Here is a 21,358-nt window from a genome sequence, read left to right as displayed (position 1 = left end):
AATTATATTGTAATAAAGGACTTGAAAATTATGTTATTTGCTCATCACCCAATAAAAAATAAAAACGTTGTTACTCACACACTTTTCATTATCTAATTATTTTTATTTCATTTAATTTAACGGTCAAAAATTAAAAAAAGTATGTAAGATATAAACATAGATGTAAGTAGCTAAAACAAAATATTCTGCTCAAATAAAGAAGTCAAATTTAGTAATTTAATTTTTCTTTTCATGCCCGCTATGACACAGATTCAAAGCAAGGAAAACGTAATCCCAACTAAACCGCCGTCGGGTACTGCCAGGCTCAGTCCCTCCAATTTTCTAAACACCCAACCAAAAGTACACAACCAGTTCGCCAGCCAATCAGACGCCTCCACATCGCCACTCGCCGGCAAAAACCTCTCTCCTCCACCGCCACCGCCGTGTATAAATATAGTAACCGTATTTCTCGGGATTTGGGTTTCGATCAGCTGCTTCGCTGAGCACCGGGGACCAGATAAAAAACCCAGTTACTCATCAGAGAGAGAGCATTTAAAGCCGCGCACATTTTTCTCCCGTTATGAAAACGATGTCGTTTCTTAGACGGAGGAAGGGAAAAGCCGCTTCCGACTCAGAGCCACCGTCTCCGCCGATTGACGACAACAGCGAGAAAGAAAAGGAAACCCAAGCGCAGAAGCAGCAAAAGCAAAATCACAAGAAAAATGGCGGGGAAAAGCCGCACAAGTGGTCGTGCGTCGACAGCTGCTGCTGGTTCATTGGGTTCATATGCTCGATCTGGTGGCTCCTGCTCTTCCTCTACAACGCAATGCCCGCCTCGTTTCCGCAGTACGTGACGGAGGCGATAACGGGTCCCATGACGGACCCGCCGGGGGTGAAATTGAGGAAGGAGGGGCTCACGGCGAAGCATCCGGTGGTGTTCGTGCCCGGGATTGTGACAGGCGGGCTCGAATTGTGGGAAGGGCATGGTTGTGCTGATGGGTTGTTTAGGAAGCGGCTGTGGGGTGGCACATTTGGTGAATTGTATAAAAGGTGGATTTTCATGCTAAACGTATTTAATTATGGATTAATTTGATTCGGGTTTTTGGATTTTGAGCTGTTTGTTGATTGTTTAGTTAATTTGGTGTAGTTTAGAAGGAATGGTGTCATATGAGGAGGGTATTGTGTTTGATACTTAAAAGGTGATTTTTTTTTTCCTTAAACAATGAGGTTTTTGTATGTTTTACTTAAAAACTGTAATGTGCAAAGCAGTTTAATTAGTGAACATTTGAGTTGATTAGTTGATTTTGCCTTAATCAGTGCTGTTTACGATGCGGTGAGGTTGCTTATTTTACCAGTTTTTTACTTAAAGCTGTAAAGTGAGTTGATTAGTTAGTGTTGTCTTGAAAATATAGTGCTACCTAGTTTAACTTTATGCCAGGTATATAAGTAGATTGAGAAACTTTTTGAATTGTGAATGTGAAGAAAATGTATTAGGGTGCTTGTTAGAGTGTGGATGTTGAACTCTCATCCATTTTGCCTTCATATATCAGAAAGAGATATGAGTTATTTTGTGCTCTAAACATTAATCGTTGGGGTGTATAACCTTGATCGAAGTTAATTTCCCTTTTGTTCTGAAGTTTTAGAACATTGTTGGTGGAATTGAATCTTACATACGTCGTGTTAACCATGTTTCCTTTCATCTTTTGCAGACCGTTATGCTGGGTTGAGCACATGTCTCTGGATAATGAAACTGGACTGGACCCTCCCGGTGTAAGGGTCAGGCCTGTTTCGGGCCTTGTGGCAGCTGATTACTTTGCACCAGGTTATTTTGTCTGGGCAGTTTTAATTGCAAATTTGGCTCGCATAGGGTATGAAGAGAAAACAATGTATATGGCTTCATATGATTGGAGAATATCATTTCAAAATACTGAGGTGTTGTTTTGTAGCCCATTTAGCTTCCTGTAATGGAAATTCATCAGGTTTCTTCGTTCATCGTAGCATGATGGATGTTACCATGAAAAATGGCTTTTGTTTATTTGTCTGCTTGATTGCCTCTGTCAGGTTAGGGACCAAACTTTAAGCAGGATAAAGAGTCACATAGAGCTTATGGTAGCCTCAAATGGTGGTAACAAGGTGGTTGTTATTCCTCACTCAATGGGTGTTCTATACTTTTTGCATTTCATGAAGTGGGTTGAGGCACCAAGACCAATGGGTGGTGGGGGTGGGTCAGATTGGTGTGCGAAGCATATTAAAGCTCTAATGAACATTGGTGGACCCTTTCTAGGGGTTCCAAAAGCCCTTGCGGGAATTTTCTCTATGGAAGCCAGGGATATTGCAGTTGCCAGGTTTTTCGCATTTACTTACACAACATATTAGTCTGCTAGAAGCGTGAATTATGGTTGTATCCTGATTTGTCTAGTCTGCTAGAAACATTTCCCTACTTAGGGCCCTTGATCAAACGCTAATCTTTATTACAGGGCTTTTGCACCAGGTGTTTTGGATAAGGATGTTTTTGGTCTCCAAACCTTACAACATCTGATGCGAATGACCCGTACATGGGATGCAACCATGTCAATGATACCAAAAGGCGGGGACACTATTTGGGGTGGCCTTGATTGGTCACCTGAAGGATACTGCAATTGTGGTGCAAAGAAGGTGAAGAATAAGGATACAAACAGTGAAGTTGAAACCAGAGTAAACTATGGGAGGATTGTATCGTTTGGGAAAGATGTAGCAGAGGCAGATTCCTCCAAGATTGAGAGGATCGATTTTAGGGTATTTCTCTGTTCTCAAGTAGAATTAACCATAATGTGGAAGGCATTCCGTTAGAAGTATTATGGCCTCTCTCTCTCTCTCTCTCTCTCTCTCTCTTTCTATATGTATATATGTGCTATCTTCAAATGGGATTGCACAATGTAGTCAGTGCTCTTTCTAATGGTCCCTCGTACCATTTTTTAATAGTTTACCTATTCATTTTGATCTTCAAGATGTGTACTGTCTTATCTTTTCTTAGAATCGCAAGATAAATACTATCGTAACTGTTTAACGTGTCTCAATTTGACTTGTGCTTGATTGGCAGGACGCTGTGAAGGGTAATTACCTTGCAAATGCTACCCATTGTGATGTATGGACAGAGTACCATGAAATGGGTGTTGGTGGTGTCAAAGCCGTTGCAGATTACAAGGTCTACACGGCAGGATCAGTTTTGGATCTGTTTCATTTTGTTGCTCCTAAGCTGATGGCACGTGGGGATAATCATTTTTCGTATGGGATTGCCGCCAATTTGGATGACCCAAAATATGAACACTACAAGTATTGGTCGAATCCCTTAGAAACAAAGTGAGTTTTCGTCTTTTTTGTGTTGTTCTATCAGTTCTCCCCCTCCCCCCCACCCCCAAAAAAAAAAAGTGAGTCATATATTAACCTTAATCTAGTTTTCCATGTTTTGGTGATCCTTAATTAGTCAATATTAATGCTTTTAATTGCATCTGTACGCACCATTCTCCAATGCCCTTACATGCTTCATGATGAACCCTTAAGTATTGCCAAGGTAGTAAAAATATTCACTACGGTGGTTTCGGGAAATTCCTGTCCAATGCTCACCCAAAGTGTGTTTCCAAAAAAAAAAAAAAAAAAAAAAAAGCTTACCCAAAGTGTGAAAAAGTCACACTTCAAACGTGCCCTGTATGTTTCAGTCAAACTTCCCATTTTCGATCAAAAAGCCTTATACACTTAAGTTTCCAGCTCTTATTATCATAAAATAAACGCTTCATTTGTTCATGCATTGTTAATTTAGCTGTTATTCTGGGCTTGTGTTCACTGTTTAAGCAAACAATTTTAGTGTGGTGCGTGAACTTCTGACTGCTTGGGCAGATTACCAAATGCTCCGGACATGGAGATCTATTCTATGTATGGAGTTGGAATCCCGACCGAAAGGGCATATGTATACAAGTTGACTCCTAGTGCTGAATGCTACATTCCCTTTCAGATAGATAACTCAGCAGAGGGTGGAAGTGAAGACCCTTGTTTAAAAGGTGGAATTTTTTCCGCTGATGGGGATGAAACTGTTCCTGTTCTGAGTGCGGGCTTCATGTGTGCTAAAGGTTGGAGGGGTAAGACACGATTCAATCCTGCGGGCATCCCTACTTACATAAGGGAGTATGATCATGCCCCTCCAGCTAATCTTCTAGAGGGCCGGGGCACCCAAAGTGGTGCTCATGTTGACATAATGGGAAACTTTGCTTTGATCGAGGATGTTTTAAGAGTGGCAGCAGGTGCCACGGGACCGGAATTGGGCGGGGACAAAGTGCACTCTGATATTTTCAAATGGTCTGAAAGAATCAACTTAGATCTCTGATTTACATGGTGAGTTATAAAGCTCCCTCTCTCTCACGCCTTTGCACCATTTATCTCTTCAAACTACCTACATTAGGGTTGAAGCTACGTTGTCTGAAGGCGGAATACTATATTCTTGTGTTCACTTGCCTCGTTCAACCTTTGTTTCAGGTAATCCGGTGCATCAAGATACAACTGATGAATTATCGTCTTCCAAACTGGCGGTTGTGATTATAGTGCTAGTTCATGTTTTTCCCTTGAAGCCTAAGAAATGAACCGCAAATTTTGCTGAAACACACACTTACAAGATTATGTTGTCATCTATCTCTACTCTGCCGTCTTGATGGCTTCAACGAGGCCCGAAACGGCTTCAAGGATCGGATCCCACGCCACGCCGGGATCCTACCAATTCAGGTAGCTAACTTTTGCAGTTGATATATAGCTCCCTGTAATTTGGGATATTCAATTAATTTGTTGGATATTGCCAAATAAATTATTTAATTGATTAATGTATTGCTTCTTCAGTTCTTCTATCTGTAATTATGTAGTATTTCACTGCTCCTCCTCCTTTGATATTTTCGTGAACATATTTACAACCTTCTGGAAGATTTTTTCTGTTTTCTTTTCTTTAAATGTAAATCGCTATTATTATTACTTTTTTTTATCAGAAGAAATTTTAAACTACTTAATCATGTTAGAATGGGTAAGTAAATTTAAGAAATTGGTTAAAACGATCAGAAATCAAATTTTAATTGTTGAACTCATCAAAATTAAATATATGGTTGCAAGGAAGGACTGATTATTGACGATAAATTTCACTCTGGTTCTCACCTCTTCCATACCGGATTGAAGCCGACAGTCGAGGTTTGCTAGTCGGTGTCAGCCATAAAAACCATAAGGATCCTCGCTGCTGTGTTTGCGCTCCTACGAATGGGATTCTCTCCCCTCCCTCCCTTTCTCTCACAAATTTTTTTCTTTTCTTCTCTCTACAAAGATAAAAAAACAAAATGAAATCTTGAGCATTTGAACAAGAGTGGAGGAAAGGAGAAGTAAAAAAAAGAAGGGAGAGAGTCATTGTCCCGCTCCTAATACTCAACCGTTGAAAAATATACCAGAGTCCAAGTATTGGTTTGGTACAGATGTGCTTTTATAAACAGTGAGTATCAAAAAAAGCTGAGCTCAAAAAGGTATTTAGTAAACACTTAAAAACAACTTATTTTCATAGTTTTGAGTTAAAAAAAGCTGAAAACATGAAGCAGCAAAAATGAGCTTATTCTTATAGCACAGCAGAAGCAGTTTTTTTTCAAAGCATAGCAATACCAAACCAGTCCTAAGATTAGGTATTTTAATGAGGGCATTGCTCTCGCTGTGTTGAGGTTGAATTCAAATTCGAACCCAGTTTTGAGCACTTGATTTAAGAGTAGCTTTTTAGCCAACATGGTATTGGTATAACTCCTCACCTTGGTTACTAAGATTTGAAATCGGTAGAAGTAGTCCCTAAGTTTATCCATAGTCAATCATTTTGGTCAGTTTGTAAAAAATCTTTGTTAATTAAGGATCAACATGACGAAAATACTTTCAATTTAATAAACAAAGAGCCAAAATGATTTGACAAAAAATTAGGGTACTTTTGTCATTTTATTCTTATTTAACGGAGATTTTTCATAGAATGATAAAAATGATTAACGGTGGACAAACTTAGGGATCACTTCTATCGATTTCAAATCTCAGAACTAATGTGAAAAGTTATGTCAATCTTAAAAAACGTTAAGATTATTTGGTTATCGAAGCCCAAGACCAACCCCTCGTATCAATACCACCTTAGATGTGGGGTCCTTGATTCAAACACTTGGTCTTGGAAGCAGTTGAACGATGTGATTTTACCTTACGAGGGTTTTCTTCGACACCAAGTCACCTGTTTCAGCGTGCCGCGCGCTTTACTGGCATCTCACCAACAATCAAATACTGGCTTTCTACCAAGACAAAGACACTTGGAAAACCTTCGCCCTACCGCATCCAGTGCGCAATGATAAGTATTGGAAGTACAATCCGGCCGCTTGCCAAGATCGTCTAGCGTTGGTTCGCAAAGAAGACCAAGAGTTCATGGAGTTATGGGTAATGGAAAACCAACAATCGGACGGTTCCTTCGGTGCCTTACAGAAAGTCCGGTAGAAGGCATTTCCAGCCACAATCAGCAACCGTGCAACTAAAAATTCATGAGACATTTCCTCTACCTTGTTACGCAAGATTTAGGTCAAAAATAAGTTTACATAGTATTTAATTATATTAAATTTAACGTAAACTACATTAGAACACTCATAGATAGTATATAGAATCATTTATGAAAATGATCACGGTACTTTATAAGTAATACAAAGAGAACGACTTGCCTTGATTCGCAAGAAAGACGAAGAATTTATAGAACTACGAGCGATTCAAAACTATAACAAAAAGATATAGAGTGATAATGAGAAATTCCTACTCATCAAAACGCTTAATAAAAGTAATTTTTTCGTGCTCTTTGTAACAATGATGCTGAGCTCATGCTCGAAACTTCCGACAAGAAAGCGGGTTTTTATAACTTTCAAGACTCTTGTTTGAAGATAGGCGCAGTACTAGAGAGATGGCGTGACATTTTCATGTTGCATTCTGATGATGACTGTACTGATTTAAGGAGTCCAATACAGAGTATGATTCTCTCATATTCTCTCCCTTCCTATTTGAAGGGTCACGTTAACCTACATCAACATTTTATATTAATTTTTTATTAAAAAAAAATGTAAGAGGAAATAATGAAAGAGAAAGAGCGAGAATCCTAATTCGTCTAATATTACACAAAATATCATCTCATATAATCATAAAACTTATCGCGATGATTTGAGCAGTCATTGGTCATTGGTCGTCGGCGCACATCACATTGCACTCTGATGATTATAGTCGTCAAGTTATTTCGACATTTGGACGTGATTAAGTTTAGCCAGAATCATTGCGCTTCTGTTTGAGTTTTGTCGTTGATGTTATCTGTTTCCACTGCATTGGATATTAAAAAAGCAGGTCGAAGTCAAAGAAAAAAAAAACAAAGCTATCACATCATAACTCGAACACCAGCTTTTTCCATCTTATCCTCATCTTGAATATAACAATTAAACAATATTTAATTGATCTTTTATTTTATTTTTTTAGTACATTGATATTTTTACATTAGAATGATAGAGAGTTTGGTTAAGCCACACAATGAAAATTTTTATTTTATATCGAATTAGTTATCCATAAAATTCAAACTTAAAATTTCTTACTTTTAAATAAATAATAATACTATCAGATCGTATTAATAAGTGGCTTTGATTGATCTTTTATGTTTCCCTTTCATCTGAAGAAAAGTATAATGCTTTTAATGTGGTTGTTAGGTGGCTGAATGATGTGCGTTGGGTAAAAAATATTAAACCTCATCCTAATCACGTCTTAGGTTGACGTGTTTTTAACTTTGTAATTATCTAATAGAATTTTTAATGAAAAATTCTAAATATTGTTTATTTTAATGAAAAATTATATTTTTATATTAAAAAGTTAATCATTGTACTATTTATTTTACTCTTTATTTTATCATTATCGTTAAAACTCAAAACTTTTAAATTATTTTCATTAGTTTTCTTTATTATTTATTATATAAGCATACTTTAAATATTTTTATATTTTTCAAATTTGAAAAACAAACAAGATATAATTTCTTCTGTAGAATCTTCACGGAAGCTAACTCTGCCGCGGCGGTGCGTGAGAAACATTTTCCAGTCAAATAGAAGCGGCGACAGAGTCAGCATAAGATCTTGATTGTCCTTAGAGCTGGTTTGGTATTGCTATGTTTTGAAAAAAAAAACTGTTTCTGCTGTGCCGTGAGAATAAGCTCATTTTTGCTGCTTCACGTTTTTAGCTTTTTTTTTCACTCAAAACTGTGAAAATAAGCTGTTTTTAAGTGTTTATCAAACACTTTTTTGAGCTCAGTTTTTTTATACCCACTTTTTATAAAAATATCTCAGTACCAAACCAGTACTTAATCCCAACAACTTAAAAAATCCTATATATTTGTTTGTATATTGTGTTTGATTTCTAAAAACATTTAAGACAAATTAAATTACAACTTCCTCTTCCTACGTCTTTTATTTTCTTCTATCAAATTACAACTCTCCAATATCCTACATTCACTCTTAATAAGCCTCAACAAATGTCGACATAAACTTTCAACATATGTTGACAAGAATTAGAAGGTGTTTACTAGGTGCTCGACGAAATAGCCTAATAAACCTTTTTAGTTGATATTATAACTTCATTATTTGAAAATACTGGCTATGCTAATGGATAAAAGTGTAACATAAAATAACGCGGGCACTTTTGTGGTGGCGAGTGGGAAATGTAGGCGTGGGAAAAGAGAGATTTTTTAGTGTGATTGAAATACGGGATAGTAGACTACGTGTTATTATACCAATGGTAGAATATGTCTACTAAAAAGTTAATAATTTGAAAAATACAATTTCTCACCACTTATATAAAAACAAATGATGTACCGTCCATATTTCCGTCACAATAAAAAATCTTCTCGTGGAAAACAAGTGAGGAAAAACAGTGAAGGGCGGCTGTGATAGGGAAAGTGTATGCAGCCAAACGTTGAGGGTGCGAATGGGCCCACCACCAATGGAGAAGACGAAAAGGACGAAAACTTCAAAAATACAAGAAAAGGAGAGAGAGAGAGAGAGAGAGAGAGAGATGGGTGGCAAGTGCTTTTAATCAGGAATTTAGGATCACGTTTTTGTGTGTGTTGTGTTGTCACAGCAGCAAAGCCCGTGAAGAAGGAAGGAAAATATAGAGTGAGGAGAGAGAGAGTGAGTCTTTGAGGAGGAAGAAGAGGAGAGGAGGGGAGGGGAGAGAAAGTGTTTTATTTAGACAGTTGGAGGAGAGGAGACATGTCCAAGGTCTTCCCAACACTTATATTCTTTGCTCATTCATCCCTTACCAGACCCCAAAGGTCTCTCTCTCTCTCTCTTTTCTCTCACTCCTATAGCTTCATTTTCTCTCTTGCCTTTCTATTTTCTTTTTCCATTTATGGGTTTTATTTTTCTGCTAATTTATTTTATGATGATTTTTATTTATTTAATTATGGGTGTAGAATCCAAGTGGGTTGCTTTCTGTTTGCTTTTTACTGATTGCATGTAGATTTTGAGATCATTTGGTTTTGTTTTCAGGTGTTTCTGAAGATGGGAAAGTAGTAAAGTTGTCTCCTTCATCAGTTTCTGGTTTCATACCTGTTTTGGGTATGTTTTTATTTCTATTTTTGTACATTTTTCTGCATTTTATTTGTTTTTATTTAAATTTTACTTATTTCCTCTTTTATTATTGGCTTTTCTGGACAATGCTTTGTTCTGGTGGGATTGAATGAGTAATGGGGAGAGTAATATATTTTGTAATTTTTTATTTTTTGGTATGATTGGAGTTGGTCTGGAAATCTCGAAGTCTTTTCATTTATCTGTTTTTATTGGTCTAATTTGTTGCATGCTGGTACTGCATGTAAACTTCTCTGTAATATTTACTGACATTTTCCATCAGGTTTTCCAAACCTTGTTTTTTACTTACATGGTAGTTGAGATATTAAATGCAATCTGTATAAACTTGGAAAACCCACTTCTTGGTGTTCTTAGCATGCGGAGTCTGATACATTTAGAAGGTAGAAACAGGACTACCAACTTATTAGCTGTAAATGCTTCGTTTGCTGATATAAATCTGATTCGAAGTAGGAGAGATACTGTGGCTTTTGTTGGATAAGTGATTAAGATAGAATAATCTGTTGGATGGTTCCAATTTATCAGTGAGTTTTCTTATGTTGGTTTGTTTGTGATATTCATTCATGTTCATGGGTGTAATTGCTCGCGTGCTATAATGCACAAGGCGATCGAATGCTTGCATACTTAGCCATTGTATGTGTATTTAGTCTGAGTAGATAATTGTAAGTGTCCTTAATACAAGGTAGTACTTATGTCCTTATTAAGGATCTTTTTGATTTTGCATAAAATTTGGGACACGACGATAGAATCATCTATACCGACTCAAAATTTGAACAAGAACATTTTCAATCAAACTTCCGTCCAGGCAATGCCCCTTTATACTAATTCCATGTCGTGGAATCCAAGTGAACGACAAATTTCAGAGTCTTTATCCAAGGATGTGAGCTTCAAAGTGGTATTTCCGCCACAAGGTCATCATGACGCAAAGCATTTAGGACTTCAACTACAAACAGACCAGGGATCATCATCCACAACCCAATCAATTGGTCACTCTCAAGGTCAGTGCAATTCATCACAATCTGGTATATAAACTCGTGGTTTATGATCTTATCGTAATATCTTGCACACATTCTTTTGGTATCAAATTTCTAAAGTACACTGTTGTAATGAAATTAAAAAAAAAAAAAAAAAAATAAACAAATTTTTGATATAAAAAGTTTGTTTTAAGAAGTGAAATTTCTGTAGACATAGTTCCCTTTTGTACTTAGCTCATATGCTTACCATTAAAGCATTCTTTGTTCCCCTTGTTTTCGTGGACTTAGTTCTCTTCTCTTCTGTTTCTTGTCCTTGAACACAGGCGAAGATGAAACATATGGTAAGGGTGCTGATGGGAAACTGAAGCCAGTTTTCTTGCCGAGTAATCAAGATTTAATGTCGAACCCTTCCCAAGTTGGTTACAGCAATGTAGTGGTAGGTGGAGCTGTTATACCCAGAATTTAACCGTTAGATGGTTCCTAATTTGAACATCTCCTTTCTTCCAGGGCTGCATACCATATCCTTATGTTGGCCCTTACTTCAGTGGGTTCGCGACTGCATATGGATCACAGGCTATGGTAAGTTTTGTTTCCATTGGTGTTTGATTAGATTCTTTCCCCATATTGCTTCTAAGGAAATGCGGCTAATTGTTTTTTTTTAACTGTTTAAGATGAATCTATATTCTACAATTTTTCATCTGATTGGACAAACAAGTTTTATATCCAATTTATGTTGGTCTGAGCTCCATCATCCAGATTATATTTATTAGTTTTTCTTGTTTGTTGTGATTGTCACCACCTTTTATGAGCGTATAATTGGAAATTAACTTAATGCAGTCCCATATGCTTGGGATCGTACCTACACGAGTTCCGTTGCCTCCTGATCTGGCACAAGATGGACCCATCTATGTCAATGCAAAACAGTACCGTGGAATCCTCAGAAGGAGACAGTCCCGTGCGAAGTTGGAGGCTCAAAACAAACTTCTCAAATCTCGAAAGGTATGTACGCTTACCAAGTCATAGTTCAATTTGATTCCTTTGCTGCATTTGGTTCTGTATGGAAGTTTGTGTTCATAGTTTGGAGACCAGAATCTCATGTTACTCATCCTGATCTTGTTGTGTAACCAATGATACCTCATCGATCCAAACCATGCCTTAACCCATGTTTCTTGACACTTTTAAATCAATGCAGCCTTATCTCCACGAGTCTCGCCATCTTCATGCCCTGAATAGGGTAAGGGGCTCTGGTGGACGATTTCTCAGCACAAAGCGGCAATCAGACCAGAACGCCTCCAGTAGCACCCACTACGTTTCTGACTCTCTCAGCGTACATCAGAAAGATACAGGGGACACAGAAAGTCATCACTCGGAAAGCAGTGAATTCCTCCCTAGTGTTGCAATCCACTCAGACATGACAAGTGTTTCCAACACAAATGACAACTTTCGGCAGGCAGATCGCAGGTTCTCAGGCATCCCTCCCCACATGAGTGGAGCAATGGAGTTCCATGGCGGGTTTATGCATGCTGGAAACCAGCACTCTGCTTCTGTTGTCCGGTGAGAGGTCAGCACAAACAAGACCATCTTGTTCTCACCGGTTGGGCAAATCATCCTTGGCTTTTCTCACTCTGCTACCATCTTTCTGACAACTGGTGATTGGAAAACTGAAGATCAACCACCTTTCGTGCTTCTAATGAAATGGTGGCATATAGAGATGCTGTAATCTCGTAGGTTTCATATGTATTCTCTCTTGTTCTAGTTCTGTGTTGTTAACCTTGATTCAAACCGGCTAAAAGCTACGTTGCGAATGTCGCACAGGAACAGTTTGGTTTGATTCGATTCCGATATGTACGTCCTTGCATTCGTGTGGCAAATTCCTTGCATAATATTGGGTTTATGCTTGCAGCTGGTTTGATATAAAGTTTGTTTTATTTGTTTATTTATTTTTTTGAGTTCAAAAAGTTTGGATGATGATGTTTTCTGGGTTAAAAGTTGATAACGTGATGCTGAAGCGTTCTTATAACAACTCATTGCCTGCATCTCGCACCCAATTCTCTTTACCTGCAACTTGCAAGCCGGCACATATGGAAACTAACTCATTACATCACACATGTCAAATTTTAATTTGTCTACAAGAGTGAACGGTTCCGAATTGTTCTCTTTTTAACATTAAGAATTAAGTATTTTCCTTTACATATATGGAGCCAAGTATTCTCCTTGACAAAATAGCGCCAATGTATCATGATGGTATTCGGTATCAAACAAATTTTTCCTACATAATTTGAAAAAATAATATTTTTTTGTTGGAAGCAACATGATATTCTAAAATACTTTGATTTATGACTTTTTGTTTTAATAGAGAAATAACACTTTACTGATTGCTCCAACTAACTTGGCTTGACCCGTATCAGTTTTATGATGTTTTCTATTAAATTTTTTTAATCGTCAAATCTATATTTTCATTCTTAATCAAAAAAGATTACGGTTAAAAAATCCTTAAATTAGTGTTTGAGAATGAGACTTTGAAGTCCATAGGAAATCTCATCATACGAACTACGAAGTTGCAAAACCAATTTACATGGCCCCACCCTCACCTTAATGAAATTGACCAAAACAAATCCCATTGTTCATTTCCTTCATTTAAAAAAAAAAAAAAATTAGAATTATCAACTGCTGCTACTAGTGAGATATTTTATGTTTGAATATTATGGATGATGAATTTAATATCAAATCAAGTTGTTTATTATGTGGTTTAGCCGAAGTTGCTACTCCTTTAATGTGAAAATGATGTATTAAAAAAAATGGGTTTTTTGAAATAGGTCCAAAGTAACTAAAAATTGAACCTATTTCAAAAGTCAAAAATCACTAAAAATTAGACTTTTGAATTTCCAAAGATAGTCTATAAAATTAGGCTTATTTCAAATTTTCCTTAAAAGAAAAAAATCAGAACTTTCAACCCCCAAATTTCCACTTTGCACTTTCCAGATAGTTAAAAAGGGAGCCGGAGATTGGAACAAGCCGAAAACCCAAACCCAGCAAAAAGCTCCTCACACACCCACCCAGCCATGGTGTCGTACGTGAACGCGCTGCTGTACGGGGTGGGCGGCCTGGTGGTGGCCGGCATGGCATTGCTTGTCGCCCTCCAGGAGCGGCTTGTCTACGTCCCCGTCCTGCCGGGTCTCACCAAGTCCTACCCGATTACCCCCGCCCGCCTACGCCTCACTTACGAGGACGTCTGGCTCCAGTCCTCCGACGGCGTTCGCCTCCACGCTTGGTTCATCAAGCTCTTCCCCCACTGCCGAGGTCCGATCCGGTTCTCTTTGCCCGATTCGTTTTTTAATTTCATGTTTTGTTTGATTTGGATGAGCTGTGAATTCTGCTGAATTGGAATTGGGTTTTGGTTTTGATGAGACAATTAGGGGTTTTTTCGGTTATGGGGCTTAGTGAATTACCCAAAGCAGCTAGCTAATTGTGTTTGTTTTTGTTAATTTAGACTAGAGCTTACTAGAAATGCATGCATTCCACAGTAATCCCTATTCATTTTTAAAAATTCGTCTGTCTCAAAGTAATTAGGTCTTTACTTAAAAATTAAGCTGTTCTTTTGGACTGCTTACGAATTTTTCGGTATGTTCGTAGCACACAAGGAACAATATTTGATTCTAAGATTCTTATTTTGCTTGCTTTTCAGGTCCAACCCTCTTGTTTTTCCAAGAAAATGCTGGAAGTATCCTTTTTCTCAGAATAGTCAGTCTTTGTTATTGTAATTTGGAAACAATGACATTGTGCGTTGTTTTCATGATTTTTCATTCTGGTTTACATGTAATTTCATGAACTTAGTGGGGAATTGAGGGTTCTATATGCTTTATTGGCCTTGACCACTGACCTGTAGACATTGCTCATCGCCTCGAAATGGTTCGGATAATGTTACAGAAATTGCAATGTAACGTGTTCATGCTTTCATATCGAGGGTATGTGCCTACTGTGTTTCTGTCTTGTTGCTTTGTTATTGTATCAACAGCTTAATTGGGAGCAATATATGATGGTTGGAAAGAAAATTTGTGTTGGTGTATGCATACTAAGATGCTAATCTTCATTGATATAAACAGTTATGGAGCAAGTGAAGGATATCCTTCTCAGCATGGGATCATAAAAGATGCTCAGGTATGCTTTTCATTTACAGTTGAATTATGATTCTTACTGTATTTATATTTTAATGCTGTTTGTATGATTTTCTTTCTTTCTTTTTTTCTTTTTGTCTGTTAGGTTGCATTGGATCATCTTTCTCAGAGGACTGACATTGACACATCTAGAATAGTTGTCTTTGGAAGGTCACTTGGGGGTGCTGTTGGAACTGTGGTTACTAAAAACAACCCTGATAAGGTATCACTCTATTAAATCTGTTGCAACTTAATGTTTTTCACTTCCTTTGAGTATTGGAAATTTCACCTCCATTACGGTACTTAAATCGTAAATGTTTTTTTTGGGTCGGTAGGCTGAAATAATTTCTCTCTGTTTATGCCTTGCAGGTTGCTGCACTGATAGTGGAAAACACCTTCACATCTATTTTGGACATGGCTGGAGTTTTACTCCCTTTCTTGAAGTGGTTTATTGGAGGCAGTGGTTCAAAAGGTCCTAAAGCACTTAATTTTCTCGTACGGTCTCCTTGGAGTACAATTGATGTCGTTGGTGAGGTGAGCTTTCTTGGTGGTAGAATTTATTGTTTCACTCTGCAATTAGACATGATAAACAGAAACAATATGGTAGACTTTTATCGTCTGTTTTTTTCAATTTTCTACGTATTCCAGTGTTCTGATTGTACCAGTCCATGTTTGATTCTACCCAGGATATCTGGTTGAAATAACTGTATTTTAAGTCATTTTCCACCAAAACCATATTGTGCTTTATAAGTGAGCTACCGAGTGTAAAAATTGGCACCAGTATTACATTTCAGAAAACGTTAGTAACATTAAACATGATTCTTAAAGATGTAAAAAAAAAAAAAAAAAAAACATCCTTTCTAAATAGCAGTCGCCTCAAAATCAACAAAGTGTGATGAGACACCTTTCTTCTGCCATTACCTTAATGTTCTGCCCCTCACATGTGACCATCTAAATGCAGGTTAAGCAGCCAATCCTCTTTCTCTCCGGCTTGCAAGATGAGATGATTCCTCCGGCCCATATGCAAATGCTGTATGCCAAAGCAGCTGCCCATAATAAGCGGTGTGTTTTTGTGGAATTTCCCACTGGCATGCATATGGATACTTGGCTCACTGGTGGTGATAATTATTGGAGAACGGTCCAGGAGTTTCTTCAACAACATGGTCCAGCAAAAAATGATGATGAATCGTCTCACACTGATAGCGGTAAGTTTTGGTTACTGAAGTCTTCCAAAATCTTTACACAGAGCACACACAAAAGTTGAAAGAAGGAAAATAACACTCCATAAGATAATGAATGTATAAGAATTATGAACAGAGAGGGAAAATTCATGTTGGATCATTTTGCACATACTGAACTGTGTAATTTAAGGATTAACTTGGGAATGGATGCTGGCACTACCGCCTGGTTGAGTTCTAAAATACTTAATTATTTGACTACCGTAAATTACCACTGGGGCGGGGGTGAAAATTCATGTTGTATTAACTTGGGATGTAAGTTCCTTATACTGTTTTTCAAATTACATGATCTATATTTGTCAATCTTTGAGCTTTTGCTTTTGGTAAAATCAGTTGTCCTAGATGTCGGGGCAAAATGATTTACTTGTTCGAGCATTCTTTTTGTGCAAAATGATTTACTTTCTCTTTCTCCACTCTCAGATGTGGGGGCAAAGTGATTGGATGGATGTTAGACTTGTTCAAGCAATCTGATTGGCTCCTCACTCACCACAATCTGTACCTTTTTCTGAAGCTGCAACAATTGAAAGCTCTCTTTGAGGGGCCGCTCTGCAAAGACCGCTGCAACTATTCAGGTCTTCCCTGTTGAATATTTTTTGTTGGTTTACAAACTTGAGACAATTGGGAGAAAATGTGAATGCCATGGATATACTATATGACTTCTGACATACACGCGCAATGCCTAATCTGTTCTTACTGACCCATTGTATGAAATAAGAAGTCACTATATATGCAAATATATATGTTGAGTTGGTGCATCAGACCGTTTGTATTGTATCCCTTTTGTGGTGCGTTGGGACAAATGTTGCTTTGAAAATTGTTAGGTTTAAATCCAAGTCATTCGGAGTCGACTGTTTAATTACCTTTTATTGATTTACTTTGAGTCTCAACCGAGCAATGCGATTGAGTTTTTTGTTTTTCCGGTTACAATGCGATTGAGATTATGTGAACCGTATGTTTGCCTCTTGGTAACGTGATCAACGAAGATTCTAAATAGGCTCATTGCCGGAAACTGGAATTTTCCCCTGTTGTTGCCGAGACAAATAAAGCAAAATGAATTTTAAACTCCGCGGTGATGAAATTTGGGATCACCTTGTTATTAGTATTTCAAAAATCTCATTCTACACTCCTCACAAATGTGATTTTTGAAGTGTTAATAACAATTCCTTTTTTTTTAGGAAACTTTAATGAAAAATTATATTTTTACATTAAAAAATCAATCATGGTACTATTTACTTTACTCTTTATTTTATTTTTATCGTTAAAACTCAAAGTTTTCAAACATTTTTTTATTAAGTTTCCTTTGTTTTTTTTTACTCCTCATCCTATGTCCTATGTTTGATTATTCCTTGCCAAATCGCTTGGTCTTAATATTTTGTTAAAGAAAAAAAAAACATAGAAAATTTATCCTGCACATGATCTCATTCTCTATTTAGTAGGGGTATATTTGTAAATTCAAAGCCCTGCTTCATGAACGCATTGAGTCTCAGTGCCAGCTGGTGGTCCCGGTGGTGCTCCTCCCCTTGTATCCACCGTGTACCCAAACGTAGCTCTGGTTCAAGATCTTCCGGTCTGAATAACGACACGTGAGTAGCCCCTACGAGATCTTATCTAACTGCCCCACAGGGAAGCGCAGGGCCCACTAACCCGTCGTCCAATCACCCTCGCTGATCCGAAAGCTCGGCTGGGAAGTTCGACTTGGGTTTTGGTGGGTCTTTCTGCTCGCGCCGTCGCTTCTCCACAAATAAAATGATTAAATAACCCGTCGTCCTTCCTTGCTGCTTTTTTTCTAATCTCAAGTTTGCTTTGAGGAGTGAGGGGGGAGAGAGAGAGAAGGAAGTGTACGGACATGGTGATGGAAGTAGTAGGAGGAGGAGAAACAGCAGCGTACAGCCCGCGCACTGTGGAGGAGGTTTTCACCGACTTCAAGGGCCGTCGTGCTGCCTTGATCAAAGCTCTCACCACTGGTCTCTCCCTCTTCTTTCTTAATTTACTTTTTAATTTTTATTTTATTTTATGTTAATATTTTTAACTTTTGTCAGTTAATATTTTGACGTTTTGGCGTTTAGTTAGGGCTCTGTTCTAATTTCCTCACATTCTAAATTCTAAATGTTTTCCTCATTTTTCTAACTTTATTTCTTCTTGAATTTATTTATTTACTTTGTGCAGATGTTGAGGATTTTTACCAGCATTGCGATCCTGGTGAGAGGGCTCTCTCCGTTTGTTTTGTTTTTTCTTTTCTTTTTTTGGGTTTTGTCAAATTTTTTGTTTATTTACTGTTTTCCCTTTGTGTCCATGGCCTTTTAATTTTATTAAATTTGTTCACTCTAAATTAATACTTTATAAAATTATTGCTTTCTAACTTTATTTTTCTAGTTTTAGAACTTGAACCTTTTATTTCTGGCTCTCCTTTTTGTTTTTGATAGAACGATATATTTACACTAAAGAATGTGACAATAAATTGGTATCAAACTCCCGCTTAGGTTGCCCTGTTAGCTTTGTTCTCTTTACTCTTTGTTTCGTTCTTCGCCCATCATTTTTACATGATGCTTATGATTTGGTTGTGTTGAGATGAAAGTCATAGAATTTCTGTGGTTTCCTTATTTGAGTGAGAGTACTAATTTCGTAATCGCGTTTCAAAAACCTACCTTCTGGGGTCATTTAACTTGGATCTAGTTACACTTTGTTGCATTTGATTGGATCCTGCCTGTAGTGGAGATATAACTTCTAAAAAGAGCTTTCACTACATTTATTTTCTGGGTTTAGTCATCGGAACTGGAAGATCGTCGTGGGGTTTGGATAATGTACTTGAGATACTGTGTGATAATTTATCTCTAGTGAACAGGCTGATGAGGATTTTTCAATTATATGTTATATCAGTAACTTTTTGCTGAAGGACATTTTAGTATCTGTAAATTAAGATTATAATTCCTGTTGAATATTTCCGTTGGCAGTTGCTCTTATGCTTTCGCATTGCTTTATTTCCTAATTTGGTGTTTCTATATTATGTTTAAGTAATTGGTAATTGACTCGTCAATGTTTCAGACAAGGAGAATCTTTGTTTGTATGGATTCCCGAATGAAGAATGGGAAGTTAATCTACCTGCTGAAGAAGTTCCTCCCGAGCTCCCGGAACCTGCTTTGGGCATCAACTTTGCCAGAGATGGAATGCAAGAAAGAGACTGGTTGTCCCTGGTAGCTGTGCACAGTGATGCATGGTTGCTTTCAGTGGCCTTATACTTTGGTGCCATATTCGGTTTTGACAAGACTGAAAGGTACGCAGATCTCCCTTCTTGAGTATGTGTGATGCTTTTATTTCTTTATGCATGAAAAATAAGGTTGTTTTGAAGTTGCTCTTGTTGTCGCTGATCTTTTGCCTATTGTTAGTGTTGTCAAATCTCAAGAAATAAAGTTGTTATAAGTTCTGAAGAGGGTTCAAATTCAGCATGTGGCATTTAGAACTCATAGAAATGGGGATTTAGAACTTCAATGAAATCGTAAAACAATAACTACGCACTAAATTGAATTGTAAATCAAAAATCGTATATATTTGCCTTTGTTGTACCTGTCATGCAGGGTAATATTAATGAACTTTCTGGTTGGGTATTATCTCAGTAGAAAATTCCAACAATGCACAAATTGATTGTTGATGTGTACTAGGATGCCTAGAGATGGCGCAGATTCATTTTGAGGGTGGGGGTAGGATTTAACACCGATTTAGATTGTGCATAACCTAACTAAGTTCATTGCAAATTTTGGTGCAGGGAACGTCTCTTCAATATGATGAATGATCTGCCATCTATCTTCGAGGTTACGGCAGTCATCGCAAAGAGACAGTCAAAGGAGAAGTCATCAGTTTCAAATAATAGCATCCATAGGCCTAAGTCAAGCTCTAAAGGGGTAAAATGAATTTCTCTTATATGTCTATTTAACCAACTAGAAACAAGATTTAATTAGTGATTACGTGTCTCTTGATCTCTCGCACTCTGTTTTGTAACGGGTTTATCTTACATTGGTTATTAATTACGTGTTTCTGCTGCCAATTCTCCATCTGAGGACAGAGAGGCTCTGAATCGGTCAAATATGCAAAAGTGACGCCAAAGAATGAGGACGAGGGCCTGGATGAGGAAGATGATGATGATGAGCACGGCAAGACTGTCTGTGGTGCATGCGGGGGGAGCTATGCTGCTGATGAATTTTGGATTTGCTGCGACATATGTGAGAAGTGGTTCCATGGAAAATGCGTGAAGATCACTCCTGCCAGAGCCGAGCACATCAAGCACTACAAGTGCCCGTCATGCAGCAACAAGAGAGTCCGGCCTTGAAATTACAAGATGGGGTTTGTCCGTCCGCCCCTCTTGTAATTAGGTCGTGTTGGATAGAGCTAAGCTAACTATTTAGTAAAAGTTTACGGCGAATGAGCCATGGTGGCATAACCCTTCTACTTAGTACTTTGTTCTTCGGGACCTTGTTACTCGGATGATGATAATGTATCGTGATTGGTAGGATCTATAAAGCGCAATGCTATGACTGTTTTATGCAGTTCTTAGTGGGTTAAGAACTTAAGAGGTTAAGATCTCAAACAATTCCTGAAAGTTTTAGGGTAAATTCTAGTGGAGTTCCGAGGTCTTGGATTTCAAGCGGGAAAGATTCTTCCAATCCTAGCTTGAGCTCAAGAAAAAATTAAACAAGCGAGAGTGATATTCAGTTCGACTCGGCTTGTTTATTGATATAGTTCTGAAAACATGTAATTATCTTTCCCCAATTACCTTTAATAAATATAACAACTAAAATAATAAACATGCATGTATTCTTTACGAAGAAGAAATTTCAGTAGCAAATCTCGTAATTTAGTATAAAGTATCCTATATTTTGTTTAAAAAACAAAACCAATAAGTTCTCCCTTTGCTTGCGAGCTGATCATGTTTTTTAATTTGTTGGTGAATTAGGGTTTAGGGTTTAGTTTCTCCTTACAATTCCGTTTGCAAGTGACTCCCATCTCAAAGCCATCCGAAGGGCAATTCGAGCTGGAACGAAGTGCTTCCGATTACGATCGTCTTTTGCCTGAAAACAGAGTACCTCAAGGACAGAGGAATTTGATTTCTTGGCCTTGTAACAGTTGCTTGCACTAGGGGTTTTAGATCATGAACTCGCCCATTTCACTACACTTGGTCTTCATACGTGGAAAAGGATCCTTGCCGGATCCTTCTCCTAGGGATTTTGTGATCTTGACCGTTCATCATATATCGTACGATCAGAAATCATTTTAAAATTTAAAATTTAAAATTAAATATAAATAGTACCTAACGAAAACTGACCGCACGATATACAATAAACGGTCACGATCACGGA

General features: G+C 37.6%; 4 protein-coding genes across 7 annotated transcripts; all 4 read left to right on the top strand.

Moving 5' to 3' along the window:
• Positions 1–217: 217 nt before the first annotated feature.
• Positions 218–4,841, top strand: LOC103932552 (phospholipid:diacylglycerol acyltransferase 1). 3 transcript variants are annotated; one of them, XM_048587319.1, is made up of 8 exons: positions 218–441; positions 510–1,029; positions 1,689–1,911; positions 2,041–2,324; positions 2,457–2,754; positions 3,059–3,318; positions 3,853–4,344; positions 4,486–4,841. In XM_048587319.1, exons 2-7 carry the CDS (start codon positions 560–562, stop codon positions 4,334–4,336), a joined length of 2,019 nt encoding a protein of 672 aa, XP_048443276.1. In that variant the 5' UTR covers positions 218–441; positions 510–559; the 3' UTR covers positions 4,337–4,344; positions 4,486–4,841. The 3 variants fall into 3 exon arrangements, with proteins under 3 accessions (XP_048443276.1, XP_009340452.2, XP_048443285.1); XM_048587328.1 differs by lacking the exon at positions 218–441 and adding an exon at positions 1,127–1,178 and having other exon boundaries at positions 916–1,029; XM_009342177.3 differs by having other exon boundaries at positions 218–1,029.
• Positions 4,842–9,116: 4,275 nt separating this feature from the next.
• On the top strand, positions 9,117–12,558 carry LOC103932553 (nuclear transcription factor Y subunit A-4). 2 transcript variants are annotated; one of them, XM_048587314.1, is made up of 7 exons: positions 9,117–9,331; positions 9,549–9,617; positions 10,450–10,642; positions 10,942–11,054; positions 11,126–11,197; positions 11,456–11,617; positions 11,811–12,558. In XM_048587314.1, the coding sequence occupies exons 3-7, from the start codon at positions 10,453–10,455 to the stop codon at positions 12,174–12,176; spliced, it is 903 nt and encodes a 300-aa protein (XP_048443271.1). In that variant the 5' UTR covers positions 9,117–9,331; positions 9,549–9,617; positions 10,450–10,452; the 3' UTR covers positions 12,177–12,558. The 2 variants fall into 2 exon arrangements, with proteins under 2 accessions (XP_048443271.1, XP_009340454.2); XM_009342179.3 differs by having other exon boundaries at positions 9,118–9,331; positions 10,391–10,642.
• A 1,033-nt stretch (positions 12,559–13,591) lies between these two features.
• Positions 13,592–16,768, top strand: LOC103932554 (alpha/beta hydrolase domain-containing protein WAV2). Its single transcript, XM_009342182.3, has 8 exons — positions 13,592–13,918; positions 14,304–14,339; positions 14,505–14,583; positions 14,722–14,776; positions 14,879–14,995; positions 15,142–15,306; positions 15,734–15,977; positions 16,431–16,768. Exons 1-8 carry the CDS (start codon positions 13,681–13,683, stop codon positions 16,445–16,447), a joined length of 951 nt encoding a protein of 316 aa, XP_009340457.1. The 5' UTR covers positions 13,592–13,680; the 3' UTR covers positions 16,448–16,768.
• A 628-nt stretch (positions 16,769–17,396) lies between these two features.
• On the top strand, positions 17,397–20,548 carry LOC103932555 (PHD finger protein ALFIN-LIKE 4). The gene is made up of 5 exons (XM_009342183.3): positions 17,397–17,974; positions 18,177–18,209; positions 19,053–19,281; positions 19,771–19,906; positions 20,068–20,548. Exons 1-5 carry the CDS (start codon positions 17,857–17,859, stop codon positions 20,329–20,331), a joined length of 780 nt encoding a protein of 259 aa, XP_009340458.2. The 5' UTR covers positions 17,397–17,856; the 3' UTR covers positions 20,332–20,548.
• Positions 20,549–21,358: the final 810 nt, after the last annotated feature.

The sequence above is a fragment of a genome, unplaced genomic scaffold (genome assembly GCF_019419815.1).
Source record: "Pyrus x bretschneideri cultivar Hongxiangsu unplaced genomic scaffold, Pyrus_bretschneideri_v1 Contig1, whole genome shotgun sequence".
NCBI lineage: Eukaryota > Viridiplantae > Streptophyta > Magnoliopsida > Rosales > Rosaceae > Pyrus > Pyrus x bretschneideri.
Note: the sequence above shows the minus strand (reverse complement) of the source record. Positions and strands in the feature narration are given on the sequence as shown.